Source organism: Saccostrea cucullata, unplaced genomic scaffold (genome assembly GCF_032062105.1).
Source record: "Saccostrea cucullata isolate Sc308-1 unplaced genomic scaffold, CSIRO_AGI_Scuc_v1 ctg396, whole genome shotgun sequence".
Taxonomy (NCBI): Eukaryota; Metazoa; Mollusca; class Bivalvia; order Ostreida; family Ostreidae; genus Saccostrea; species Saccostrea cuccullata.
Window position 1 is genome coordinate 145,153 of NW_026933195.1, and position 15,191 is coordinate 160,343.

Genomic DNA, 15,191 nt, shown 5'->3' on the forward strand with positions numbered 1-15,191 from the left:
ATTTCATATTTTCCCTTGGTTATTGTATTAAAAATAAAAATATGCTATCACATTCTGATAAAAAACTAGAGCCGAGCTCGTTGGAAAGCAACGAGTAGGTCTTCCGTTGGAGTCGTGGACAGGAAGTACCGACCTTGGGTCAAGGTTACTGCACTTTCTAATGTGAACAACCTATCTTCTCAGCATGAGCCTCCAGTGAATCTTAATTGCAAAGTTATGCTTAAACATTTTTTTCTCTGTCAGTGACCTTGATTTGCCAGAAAGACCTTTGATCAGGGTCATGACACAACCTCCAATCATAAGTAATCTATGTTTCAAGTAAGAGCCTCCAATGATTTTCACTTACTAGTTCATAGCGTGGAAAAGAAAAGATTTCTTCTGTCAGTGACCTTGATTTTAACAGAATAACCTTGGCTCTTTGTCAAGACAAGCCCTCAATCTGAAACAACTTTTAGAAATTCATAACCCTGACAGGAGTTTTACAACTTTTCTGTCATTGGCCCTAAATTTGTTAAAATGACCTTATTTTAAGTCATGTGAAAACCGGCGGACTATAAGCAATTTGTATCGAGTATGGACTTAATTAAACAAATATAGTCAGAATGAAAAAAAAAACTGTTTTCTGAGTCAAAATCGTAAAAAAAAAAAAAACGTTTTTGTCACAAGCAATCTCTGTATCAAGTATGAGCTTACAGATATTCTCGATTACATATAAATGATGCAACAAAACATTAATTCTTTCTCCAGTGACCTTGAATTTGCCGTAATATTGCCTTGAATAAATAAATACAATGACACATCCTAGGATCACTTGAAATCTTTGTATCGAGTACAAGCTTCTGGTTTCTTTATGTTATATCCTGATCTTCTGTGAAAAACTTTAAGGGGCAGACAGACATATGGACAGTTAAACAGACCGTTTAATTCCCTTTCCATCCACACTACCCCCCAAAATACACAATCACTTTGCAAGGGAAAACTCTAGTCATGATTTGAAAAAAAGTAATCTTTTTTATATCAGGAAGCTTTCATAAATATGGTTTCTCATTCTTGCCCTGAAGTTCGTAAGAATAATACTTTAAAACGACCCCTTCTTATTTTTTACTAACCGTTTTCTTCATTGTTTTCATTTTATATCCCCCAAGGTCGCCCGCAGAGCGCAGCGTTTAGAGCGTCTGTTCTATAGTAGCGAAGTAAGGAGTTGATCCTTACGTCGTGGTTCGAATCCCACTGTGGGACATGGGGACCTGTCCTTCCGATGAGACCGTATAAAACAAGGTCCTGTGTCGCTTTAGGTGCTGGCACAAAAAAGATCCCTCCCTGCTCAAAGGCCCTAAGTGCCGATTATAAGACAAATGTTTAACTCTGATGCCAGTTATGATTTTAACAGTTTAAATTAGGTCATAAAAGTGTGTAATTACATGATAAGTTTGTGATATTCAGTAGCTGCAGATTGTTATTTACAAGTTCTTAAATTTTCGATTCCGTTCATACGATGCGGGTTTATTACTACTTACATGTACATTGTATAACCTGTTACTGATATTTTTAAAATCACGGAACAAAATTAAAATGTTAGCACACTATACTAATCATTTACAGGTTTTGAATAAATTATAAAACAAATAAAATTCATTGCTTTAAAATCTTGAATTATTTTTTCAACTTGACTATTCAACGTGTAATATAAATAGGCATTGTACAGCACTGAAGTCACTTATGAAGTTTAAACGCGCCGGAGATACTTATCGATGTTTAGTCCATTTCATTGAGTAAAATTCTGAATAGATCCTTATGATTCGGAAGACTTTCTTTAAAATTTAAAACTGAAATAGCCATGGTAAAAATCTGTGATGAACAAAAATGTGTTTGGGAAAATTTGTGTTGAAAACAGATTTATTTGTGTGTTAAAAGCGCAAATCTAGCTTGTGCATTTAAATCAATATTGGTTGAAGTAAAGTAACTGCAGATCGTCAGTCCTTACGCTATGAATCGTCAAAACGAAAAGTAAAATTACACATGGAGCTAATGAACTATAAAAAATGAAGACTGATTAATGTACATGTAAAATAAATACCCCAGCGTTTTGTTCTAAAGTCAAACCTAAGATATTTTAAAATATTTTTGAAAGATTCGATTTACTTACAGAAGATAATGTTTTCCGTAAGTTTGTAAAATAAGATTTAACATTCGACCACGCTGTGTAAATTAATGTCAACAAGCGATGGAAGGAATGGTTGGTCGCGTAATTGTAAACAAACACAAAACCAAGATAGCTGTTTTAGATAAACATGTATCACAATCAAATTTAAAACGAAGATAAGCCAACATATTAATCTCAAATATCCGACAATAATAATTTTTCATTAATTGTAAAATGGTTTTAATACACCAATTATTTTGCCTATGACTGCGGGGTCAATGGTTCGCCGCGGCGTGTCGCTTTAGATTTTCTTGGACGCATGTAATCGTAAGATTACGCAATGGTCAACATACTTAAAATCTGGGTTCCAGGTGAATGTGAGAATTGCGCAGTAAATAATTTTTGTATTATTTGACTCTTTAAAAGTTCTTTTTATGAGATCCGGGCGTGTATCGTTTTCGTTCATATTGTTTGTGTTCATATTTTAACGAAGAAAAGATACTCGTGCTTTTTTCTAAAACTCTTTCTCTTGGAAAGATCTTGATTAATAAAAGGAAAATGATGCCATTGAACGGGAACCAAAGAACACGTTTAAAACCTAATTTAAAAAAAGAGATATGATACAGCATTGTAAAATATTTATTACTTACGGCAAGTTTACTTCAATTCTGCGCATAAAGACTACAGAGTTTTCCTTCAATTGCAAGATGAGAACTGTCTAGCTTTCTTTCCTATAATACGTAAGACTCGAACAAAATAATATTTTCATAGGACAGAGATAGTATTAAGGTACAATTGTTATATATAAAAAAAAATGAATTTAACCATTCTGTGTTTTTTAATTGTGTATAACTGTGGGTCGCTTGATTGCCCGCCGATTGATTCCCGGTGACCGACTTTGCCCCGCGCTATCGAGGGAGGCGTGTTATATAATTGTAAACAAACAAGGTGAATGTAATCGGAAAAACGCTACCTGTTTACCTTGCCTGCTTTCTACCGCATATTATGCAATATTCCCGGCATAATCGAACAAAACAGCATTTTCATCAGATCAAAAAGGTGTAAAAGAACAATTTTTTTCGTAAGATCTAGATCGAAATATTTACCGTTTTTGAGTTATAAAGCAAAAACTTTCAAGTTCCATAGAGCCCTAATTATAGGAGCCAGCCCCTTTTGAATATAATTACATGAAAGCCCTTGCAATTATGCACAACTTTTGTTCTACATGTCTTAACAAAACATTTTTAGTTTTTAAGATATAAAGGAAAATATGCCGAATTTTTTGCTGTTTTCCGCGGTCTAACTTTTGACCCCTCTCTAGCGCCATTTTTAATGCAAAAATCAAAAAACAAAAACCGATGTGCACAACTTCAATGCTTCCTCTCCTCGATTTAAAAGCGTTTTGTGCTCCAATTATTATCTTTTCTGAGCCTTTGTCTGGAAATCGGAGGTAAGAAAAATTCAATCAAAGGGCAATAACTCGTTAATAGAAGGTAATTTTCGAATTGTGAAACAGTATTCTAAAAGGGTTTTAAAAAGTCTAAAATCTCTGAAAATTTGAACAAAATCCGTTCAGGAATGAGCAAGATATGAAGCGTCAAAGTTGGCGTCTAGGAAGAAAAAAAAAAAGAATAATAAGAATAATCTTAATCATCAGAATCAGTAGAAGGTCTTCCGTTGGAAACGGAAGACCTTAATTAGATATAAAGATTTTATTTCATTATTAATGACAATATTACATGTGCAAGTTTAACAACAGAAATGTAGAGATCTGGAAATTTTGCACGGTTGCTTATGTTATGTATGATGTGCATTTAATTAAGTACATGTAGCTTTAAGAAAATTAACAAAACCAAAAAAAAAAAACCCACATAATTTATGTCTTTGATAATGTTCTTTCCAAGAATTTTTGTATGACGGCTGCTGAACGCAATATGAGCTGCATTTTTGAGAATTTATTTTGCAGTTAAAATGTGTTATTATGACAAATTTGTTATGTAATTTAAACTTTTATGTTTAATTAAACTAAAATAAAGCATTAAAGCTGAACATGATTTGAAAAAGGAATGTGTCCGCCATTTTTGTTCGGAGAATCGCTATACCTGCAGACCCCTATAAATAGGGCAGGACTTTGTCACTGCTCAGTGTAATCAATCGACACTGGTGTAGACGGACGGATGCTATACAGCACATGGTAGCGACAATAATAACGTAATACTTCGTCTAATGCAGGAAAGTAAGATGTCAAAGAAACTTACAATAAAATTGTATAGGTCAATACAAACAAACAGAGATACACAGTACCGGTAACTGCAATAAAATGTAAACAATTAAAAGCAATGCAAGATAACCAGCTCGAACACGGGTCGCCATTCCACGCCGATACCCGTGACACTAAAGCAGTCAGGTGTGACGAATCTAAAGAGTATACCCTGGTGTTGATATATCATAGATAATGATATCGAAAATGGCGTATACCTATTTGCGCGTCGTGTTCAGCTTTAAGGCCGGTATACACGGTAAGATTTGTATTATAAGATTTGTATTAAAATACAAAATCTTACTGTGTATACACTCTTAATACAGTGTATCATAAGATTTTTCGAATCTTATAAAACTGTATTCAGAATAGAGCAATGCTCTATTTGCTAATACAAGTCTTAACTTACCTTTCTTTTTCAACCAATAGGGGTCATCCTATTTTTATCATTACTAAAAAAGCACATGGTAAATATTAATCTCGACTTTATAAGTAGAGACATCGAAAAACTCTTGGCTTAATGGGAAGGGGAAAAGGACTTGTGGAATATATCAAGCAGTGCATAGTACGATGAGAGACACTGCTATCAGAGCCTCATTCTCCATTTTTATTACTTTGACAGAGGGAGAAATACGGTGGGGAAAACACGTTGGAATACGTAGTTTATTTACAATCTTATAAGATGTGTATTAGCGTGAGTACGAGAAAGTATTATGATACAAAAGTATTATAATACTTGTATTATACTACAAATCTCATCGTGTATACCGGCCTTTAAATTGTATCAGAAGGAAGACTTCTGTACAATCAAAAAATATTATTATTTAAGAAATCAGTATTGTACAGGATGACAAAAATGCAATTTTTCTTCAATCATAGTTTTAAAAAGTTCATCCATCGCTAATATGATCAACAGAAGATTATAAATTTTCTTTTTCTCTGCTATTGAAATAGTTCATTATAATATAGCAAGTTTAATCTGACATGAAATGTAGCTCATATTGCTTTAAATACAAAGTCATATAAATCCACAATGAATTTATTGATTCTCCTTCCAGCAGACCATTCTAGTTCTTGGGTGTGAGAAGTTGACAGACCTCAGAGACAAAATCACATGTGTTAATGATTTAGCTCTGGCAGGAGACCTTAGTGAAAACCCAGACTTCACTCCAGAACACTATGCCAAGGTTTTTAGTTTAATAAAATACTGTAAAATCACATATTTTCATGGGGTCAGATTTTTGTGGTTTGAGTAAACATCTTGCTACGTGGGGATTTGAATTTGTGGATCAAGAATTGTTAAGGAGTTATGTATTAAAAATTTTACATTTCGTGGTGGACATGAATTCGTGACTCTCTTCATACCTAAAAAACAACAACGAAATTTAAACCCCCATGAAAATCTGTGATTTCACAGTATTTTTTGTAAGTTTTAACAAAGTAATGTCTATGTGTAATGCTTTCCCATCTGTGATTAGTTTAGGCAATTCGTTGTCTGTTAATTAAAAAAAAAAGTAACCACTGTTTCAATTTGAACCACAATGATTGAAGAAAGTAAATAAAAAAATAAATCAGATTATTGAAACAGGGACCACTACAATCCCAAATGGGAGTTAAATGAAATTTAAATAAAATGTAAAATATCTATATATAGCATAGAATCTCAAAATGCATATATATAATTAATTATTTAATTTCTTTTCAATTAATATTTCTCTTGTGCTAGAATTCATACACGAAATATATGTAAAAGATGTTTGAATTTTACTTGTGTTATTCCAAAATCAGAAGCTTAATTCATTGAGAATGTACCACCTATACGTATTACATATACTAGTACATATATGGTAAAAAGTTTGTTTTCATAAGTGACTTGTTCAACTTAGATAATAATTTCTTAAGTTTAGACGCTTTTAAAGACCTTGGTGTAAAAACAAATTTTGTTGAATTTTCTGGTTTGAAACAGGCTGTGTATGACAGATTTGTTAGCAAAAATCAAATGAATATATTTCTTTCTTATGGTCCAAATTTACCCAGTTCTGTGAAGATGTTTTACATCAATATGAAAGGCTGTAAAGACATGTATGACATTCTTATTGATAGAAAGAAAGAAACAAGTACTTCCATTTTAAAATGGAATGAAAAGGGATATCTATTCACCATGCAAGAATGGAGTAAAATTTTTGAACTCCCATTTAAAATTACCAAAGAATCTAAACTGCAGTGGCTACAATTTCAAATTTTACATAGAATAGTTCCAACAAATTTATATCTATTTAAACTTAAGATAAAAGAATCTCCAGCATGCAGTTTCTGTAAGACTGACATTGAGTCAATTGAACATCTTTTTGTTGAATGTAATTTAGTAAAAGAGCTTTGGAGTGATATTGAAGAGTGGTTTTTGTGTAAGTTTAATATATCTGTAATTTTTGACAGAACAACAATATTATTTGGCAAACATAAGAATAAGGATGTCCATAAAGTGCAAAATTTGATGACACTGATAACTAAGAATTATATTTTTTCAACTAAATATAAAAATCTTTCTGTTCTAAGTATAATGACTTTAAAAACAATTATTGTGGAAAGATTCTTGATTGAGAAATTTTCACTTCTGAAACAGTGTAAATATACAGAGTATGAGGATAACTGGCAGAGCATATGTGATTGATATGAGCCGAAGGCTCAAGTGAGCTTTTCTGATCAAAATTTGTCCGTTGTCTGTCGTTGTCGTTGTAGTCGTTGTTGTCGTTGTTGTCGTTGTCGTCGTCGTCGTAAACTTTTCACATTTTCATCTTCTTCTCAAGAACCACTGGGCCATTTTCAACCAAACTTGCTACAAAGTATCCTTGGGTAAAGGGGATTAAAGTTTGTTCAAATGAAGGGCCACGCCCTTTTCCAAGGGGAGATAATCATGAATTTGTTAAAAATTAATGGCATTTTAAAAAAATCTTCTTCTCCAGAACCGCTGGGCCAGGAAAGATGAAACTCATGTGGAATCATCCTCAGGTAGTGTAGATTCAAGTTTGTTCAAATCATGACCCCCGGGGCAAGGGTGGGGCCAAAATGGCCGACCCAAATTTTACATAGGAATATATAGGAAAATTTTTTAAAAATCTTCTTCTCCAGAACCAGTGGGCCAGGAAAGATGAAACTCATGTGGAATCATCCTCAGGTAGTGTAGATTCAAGTTTGTTCAAATCATGACCCCCGGGGCAAGGGTGGGGCCAAAATGGCTGACCCAAGTTTGACATAGGAATATATAGGAAAAACCTTTGAAAATCTTCTTCTCCAGAACTAGTGGGCCAGGAAAGATGAAACTCATGTGGAATCATCCTCAGGTAGTGTAGATTCAAGTTTGTTCAAATCATGACCCCCGGGGCAAGGGTGGGGCCAAAATGGATGACCCAAATTTTACATAGGAATATATAGGAAAAATCTTTAAAAATCTTCTTCTCCAGAACCAGTGGGCCAGGAAAGATGAAACTCATGTGGAATCATCCTCAGGTAGTGTAGATTCAAGTTTGTTCAAATCATGACCCCCGGGGCAAGGGTGGGGCCAAAATGGCTGACCCAAGTTTTACATAGGAATATACAGGAAAAATCTTTGAAAATCTTCTTCTCCAGAACCAGTGGGCCAGGAAAGATGACACTCATGTGGAATCATCCTCAGGTAGTGTAGATTCAAGTTTGTTCAAACCATGACCCCCAGGGCAAGGGTGGGGCCAAAATGGCCGACCCAAGTTTGACATAGGAATATATAGGAAAAATCTTTAAAAATCTTCTCTTCCAGAACCAGTGGGCCAGGAAAGATGAAACTCATGTGGAATCATCCTCAGGTAGTGTAGATTCAAGTTTGTTCAAATCATGACCCCCGGGGCAAGGGTGAGGCCAAAATGGCCGACCCAAGTTTTACATAGGAATATATAGGAAATATCTTTAAAAATCCTTCTCAATTACCACTGGGCCAGGAAAGATGAAACTCATGTGGAATCATCCTCAGGTAGTGTAGATTCAAGTTTGTTCAAATCATGACCCCCGGCCCTGGGGATAGGGTGGGGCCAAAATGGCCGACCCAAGTTTTGCATAAGGATATATAGGGAAACCTTTTAAAATCTTCTTTTCAAGTACTTCAAAGCTATGATTAGTGATATTTATATGGAATCATAGGTAGTGTAGATTCTAGTTTGTTCAAATGATGAATGCCTGGAAGGGGGGGGGGGGGTAAATTCAAGCCCAATGTGCTCAGGTGAGCGCTGTGGCCCTTGGGCCTCTTGTTAATGTTCTTTTCTCTCTTCCTCTCTCTTTCTTCTTCTCCTCCTTTTTCTATCCTATATTAAAACAACTTTCACATGTGTGTAATTAAATGTGAACTTGTGTATGTGGATGTCCTTTTGTAAATTTAGTACTTGTATACGCTATCTATAATAGATACTTGAAGGAAGAAATATTTATGAACATACTTTTGTATATACTTGTTTGATATAAATGTGAAAGTTAAAATAAAAATAAAAAAAATATATATATAAATTTTGGTAAAAAAAAAAATTTAATACAGAGTAATATTTGATGGAAAAAAAAAGTTTGGCAACCACATTGAATTTAGCTATCCTCAGAAAGTGAGGGCTGCCTAGACCTGAATATGGCTCTATACTCTGTAGACACATTTTATTCTGCCAGAGGCTAATACATGTTATGTACACAATTGATTCACCAGAAAACTTAAAAGTGCTTAATTTTCTATCAGTGCATTTACCAGAAATTATGATTCCCTGCAATTATCTTGTTCAGACTGTAATTTACATAGGTAATGGATTTTATATCAGATATTTGATTTTCTTTACTTTTCCGCGTCCCCACTGAACAACAAACAGATTGTCATTATTATCTGTACACAATCCATAGGGACTACTTATTCCATAGTCTATGTAATGGAAGAAATGTCCATCCTGGTCTATGATGTGGACACAATGATTGTTAGCATCAGCTGTAAGGATGTGACTCTGACAGTCTGTGGTGATTCCTCGTGGACTGAATGGTTTGTTCTTTGGAGCAGGAGTATGTCCAGTGTACCTGAATCTCAGTTTCCCAGCCTGATTGACCACCACTACTAATCTAGCTCCACTGTCAGACACACAGATATCCAGGTTCCTGTTCTCAGTTAGGTATCTGTTACATAAAAAAACAGATGAATAGAGGGGTTTACCTTTATCATCAAACTGAATGGTTTGTTTCTCTGTGGAGCCAGAGTAACGGACAACTTTTGTTTGTTTTTCATCATTACTGTCCATGATAACCAGGAGGTCACCAGAGGAGGTACTACAGACACACTCGGGTTTCCAGTTCTGTAGTCTGATCATCTCCTCTATCTTCTCATTCTTCACAATGTTTACAGTTCTATCATTGTGATCAGTATAAACTAGATCTCCACTTTTTGTCACTGCTATGTCAGATGGCGAGTTCCCTGACTTGGTTTTAATTGACTTGAGTAGTGATCCCTGATTGATGCTGTAGAGTTTCATGGTACTGCTGTCACTTCTACTTGTCCAGATTTCTTCATCACTCAGACAGGCCAAAGATAAAGATAAATTGCAAGGATAAATTAATGTATACCCAGTTTTTATGGTGGTGTCTATGGTGGTGACAGACTCTGGTTCATCAAGTATCTGTTTGACTGGAGGAGAGGATCCAGCTTCTGGTGATTTTTGTTTTGTCTTCATGCTGTAGCCATGTCTATCTGATGTAACAGAACTTGATGATAAGACTCCACACAGTTTGTTAAGGTCTTCTTCGATTTTTCCTGCTGTGAATTTTGGTAAAGAAGGTTCAAATTTTGGTGGAAGCTTCCTATATTTTTCTATGTCTGATTTAACACTATAGACTTTGGATATGTCGTTGGAGGCTAAAGCATCCTCAAGTGAATTTATTTCATCCTTGATATCAGACATTGTCTTGTTTATTTCATCCAGATATTTGTGTAGAGTTTGTATCTGTGTGTTTTTCATCTGATCAACATCAGCTTTAAGTTTCTTGACAAGTTTGTCAATTTTTCTGTGCCAGTCCTCTCCATGTTTTGTTATGGCTGTTGAGAGATCTCCATATTCCTTTTCTAACTGACTCATGCTGTTTTGTACATCAGAGGCAATGTCCTGGTAGGTTGGATAAATTGTATCATTTAATTCAGTCTGTTCTTGGATGATTTTGTCTCTTTTGTCATCCAGAATTTGTAATAGTTCTGATAATTTGTGACCTAGATGTTCATCAGATGCAATGCATTTAGTGCAGACAGGAATGTCACATTGTTTACAGTACATTTTACATCGTTCTTTGTCATGAGTTACACATCAAGGGTAAATGAAAGTGGATTTTCTGGTCTGAAAAGTGACAACTTCGTGACTGATAGATTGATCAGATATCATGTGTATTCCTACGCAAGCTGTACACAGGTTGACAAAGCATGTATCACAGTGCATCTGTACCACAGCGGTCTCACACAGGTCACATCGCATCACGTCCTGGGCACTGGTACGGGGGTCCATAATCAAAACTTTTGCCCTGAAATTGAATTAAAATTGTAAATGATACAAATATATCATTTTTTGTTTCTTTGTTTGTATGTTGTGAAAGATCTCTCTTGAGAATTTTTCCTTCATATGGAGAGGCCACCATTTGTTGGTAGAGAGGTGCAAATTTAGCCCTATACTCAGCACAGGACCATTGAGCAGGGAGGGATCTTTTTCATGCTAGCACCTAGGGACCTCAGTTTACATGGTCTGATCTGTTTGACTGGTCTCCACATCCCACTATGGGATTTGAACCCGCGACGTTATGATCAACTCCTTACTTTGCGACTCTAGATCTTTAACTACTGGGCCATTCAGGCAAAAATGATTGTGAATTCTATATTGAGATATATTGCAATATAAGACGCTCTAACCATTATGCCAAGTGGGCAACAAATAGATTATAATTTATTGAATTACCTCTGAGAGTTTTACACTGTATTTTCAAATCAAGAAAGACAATAAAAATTGAATCAAAAAGACTCATGTTATATTACTTGAACCCCTCTATTCTTATAGACAGCACATTTTATCACATTTACTTTATACAGCTCAAGCATTTGAAGGTGGATATAAATGGGAATCACAAATGACAAGTGAAAGAAAGTATTACCTGACTTCGGATAGTAATGGCGGGTGTCTTCTTGAGGTGTTTTCTATATAGACTATCTCTGTGTACTTTGATCACATGACACCTGTATTATTACCTGTTAGGTATTTTACTTCCTGGTTGATGTGTACTGGGATTTAAATACAAACAATCTACTGTGCCTCGACAGATTACCAGTATAAGGGAGATTAAGAGCACATATAAATGTAATAAATGTATTGAGTTCAACTTTTGGGATCAGATATGATATAAATAAACTGGGAATAAAATGTTTAGGTTTCTAATGCTTGATGCAGAACAAGTAACAGTTTTTTTAAAAAAGCTTGCCCGACTAAATCAATCAAAATCTGCATGAGGGGTGATAAACCTTTTGAGGAATACTTTTGTGGGTTTAAAACATTTCCTTACTTTATATTTTGAGAACCTTGTGTAAATGGAATCTTAAATCTAAATTGATTTCGAGCTTCTTTAAAACACTTTTATATTTGAAGAACATTTCTTTAATCAAATTCTGGGAAATTAGTTTTTTTATTTTTAGGTGACACTCTCTTGGATGAAGTAAAACTAAAAATGTTAAAATCATTGCCCAAATCCCCTTGGAGCCAGAGTCCACTGGTTTGTGAAATTTGTGACCTTTGTGTCCAGGGGCATTGCTGTTCAGACCCTTTAGTTATAGGCAAAATTGGATCTGTGTTCAAAATACTTAACTGCAGCCTCTAAGCCTTCGTTGATTTTTCGGAGGAAACTGCTAGGTCAGTTGATATAAAACAATTCTTTCAGTAGCCTTATTAACTATGGATGTCAATGTTAATTATGAACACACAAACTACATAAAGTAAAATTGTGCACTCTTGGTCCATGGTTTTGGTTTCATGTTTGGGTCAAATTGGTCATATTTTTCCTTGGTTGAAGCTCCATCGTAGGGATGAATTGTTTAAGGAATCATCAGTAGTTTTCCAAGTGAAGGTACATGTGGAGAACTAATATAGGCCCTTGGCCTGCTGTTCAATCCATATTCATATTGTACACTTTGTATATTATGAATAAAATACTTCTTAAACTACATGTATACTAAATAGCAAAACAAACCACCCATGATTTGGTTCTTGTTTGTCACACCTTCAAACCTGTAATGCCTCGCACTTTAAAGGGTCACTGGTTTTTCTAATGGGACCCTAATAAACAAAGTCTCAAGTCACGGTTATCTTCCCAATTCATGGGTTTTTATCTGATCCAGTAAACAATAAACCCTTGAGTGAGCGGATCAAAAACCCTTGACTTGGGGAGATGGTCATGGTAGGCTTTGGTACAATGTAGAACCTTCACTGCTCAATGGTCATGAATGCTTCAGTAAATGTCTTAATTTGAAGTCCTTCGTTGGTACATTGTGACATCTCTATATGAGTGGCAAAATTTTTAAATGGGATGTAAAACAACATTCACATGTACAATCAATGCAAACACAGAGTCACCCTGAATTTAATTCAATTCATATCACAGAGTTCAGAATGCTTTAATCCAAAAATTCACTAATTAGTTTCACAATAAATAAAGAATCAACAGTATTTCACCATATGTCTATGTTCATTTCATTTCTTCTGTTTTGAATATGTCTTTACCTACTTTTTTTATAATAGGATCTCTACAAATCTGGGTTTTTCTACATTGAGGGTGTTTTTACAATGATTTCCGTTACAGTGGTGCAATTGACTACAGCCAGTAAATATAGAATTTTTTTGTTAAGTTTAACATGTACATAATCTGGTAGAATTATCATACAATTATGAAATGGCAAATTAAATGTTGTATATTCAAAGTATGAGAAAATATATTAAGTTTGAAAGTAAAGTTAGTAAATTTATGATGGTTTTCTTTTTCCACTCTCTCTCTGTCTCTCCCTTTGATTTTTGACTGTGTACATGAAGTGGGAGTGAAGGTGGGAGAACAGGTTAGTTAATTCGAGACAGTCTAAAAATATTATATTATTTTAGAGTGATTCGTGACTGGGCTAAGGACCCGGCCCGGGAGATAGGAGCCATGCAGACAGCTTCCATGGAGGACACGCCATTCCTGGACCTGACCCTCAGACTGGGACAACCCTACGTTTACATGCACCAGGGGGACTGTGAACACCTCATTGTATTCTCTGATATCAGGTATACTCATACAGTGTAGGTTAAAAAAATGTGGAAACACATAGCTGTATGTTAAGTGTCTGAACTGTATGCTTAGAATGGTACCATCTGATTTAATTTTCTTTTCCTGGAAAAATTCAAAATAAAAAAAAATATCATTTTTTTATTTACAATTTCTGATATATTTTTGTTTTCTTCAGAGTTACCTGTACACAAAATGATAATTGTGTAGGTTTAATAATCCTGAAACATGCTTGCCAGTTCAACATTAATTTGAAAATTAAAGTGTAATTTACAGCCATTTAATTTGTTCTAGGATATTAAGTCCTCAGGATACACAAGATATCAGAGAGTATCCTCTTGTAACACACAAACGTCTAAAGAACCAGACCAAATGCAGAGTCTGCCAAATGCATGCTTCAAGGTAAATATTTTTAAAAAGTAAATTGTATTAGATTATGTTGAGATTCATGTGAGAGAACTATACTTGGTTGTTGAATGAGTAATTGTTAGTGAGTTTTCATATATATCTTTTGTATTTTGTTGTTTCATTATTTGTGCTTTATTTTGTTGTTTAATTATTTGTCCCGTTTTTGTTGTCTCATTAGTTGTCCTCTGTTTTGCTCTTTAATTAGTTGTTCTACATTATAGATGGATGGCATACAACAGTGAGCATGCTCCTGAGGATCCCAGCTTTTTCTGTGAACAGTGTTTCCGATCTCTACATTATGACCAGCATGGAAACAAGATAGGAATTTCCAGGCGTTTAGATTCTTTGACAGTAATTCTGTTATATAGTACTCACAGGAACAATAAGGATTTCACCTGAACCTTGATAGTAATAAAGATACTTGTGAATTGTGATGCCTCCCTCAATGCACAAGGAAATCAACAGTCCTCCTGATAACTTACCCAGTGCTTCAGTTACAGTGAGTGTATAGTACCAACCGCAAGGAAACCTCCAGTCATTTATAGGCTCAGCTACTGCTTCACAGATTAATTAATAAAGAAAACCTAAAAGGGACAGTCAGAAATTTACAGCATTCTATAGAAATATATTACATTCAGGATGAGCGTTTAGCATTCGGATACTGATGCAAATTATGTTTTATTTCATTAATGAAACAACTCATTCTTTTATACAAAAACATTAAGAATGTAATTAAGGATGTAATTAATATAAACTGGAAGAACTACACAGATTCTTATCAATTTTGAATTGTTAACCTAGAATTTTAAAATATCAATGAAGATTATTGTGAAGCAGTTTGATGACTTAACTCTTTCTATGATTCCACAAAGTGTTCATAAAACAAAGCAGAGCAGTTACGAAGTTCAATGTTTTCTTTCTTTTACAATCATGTAATAAAATACAATATTTACATTTGTTGTGTCTTTCTAGTAAGCCAACTGTGAAATTGATTTGAAAATCATTTCCGTGTATACTCACGCATAGAAATATTCACGGAGAAACGTGCGT

At 34.6% G+C, this 15,191-nt stretch overlaps 1 protein-coding gene across 1 annotated transcript; it reads left to right on the forward strand.

Annotated features, from left to right (window-relative positions):
- Positions 1-5,449: 5,449 nt before the first annotated feature.
- LOC134237610 (snRNA-activating protein complex subunit 3-like) lies at positions 5,450-14,957 on the forward strand (the record flags this gene model as incomplete). Its single annotated transcript, XM_062719739.1, is given in 6 exon segments — positions 5,450-5,590; positions 13,214-13,241; positions 13,244-13,295; positions 13,568-13,732; positions 14,028-14,135; positions 14,363-14,957. Coding segments are annotated over 6 exon segments (672 nt in total), but the record flags the coding sequence as incomplete, so codon positions are not given.
- Between the last annotated feature and the right edge of the window lie 234 nt (positions 14,958-15,191).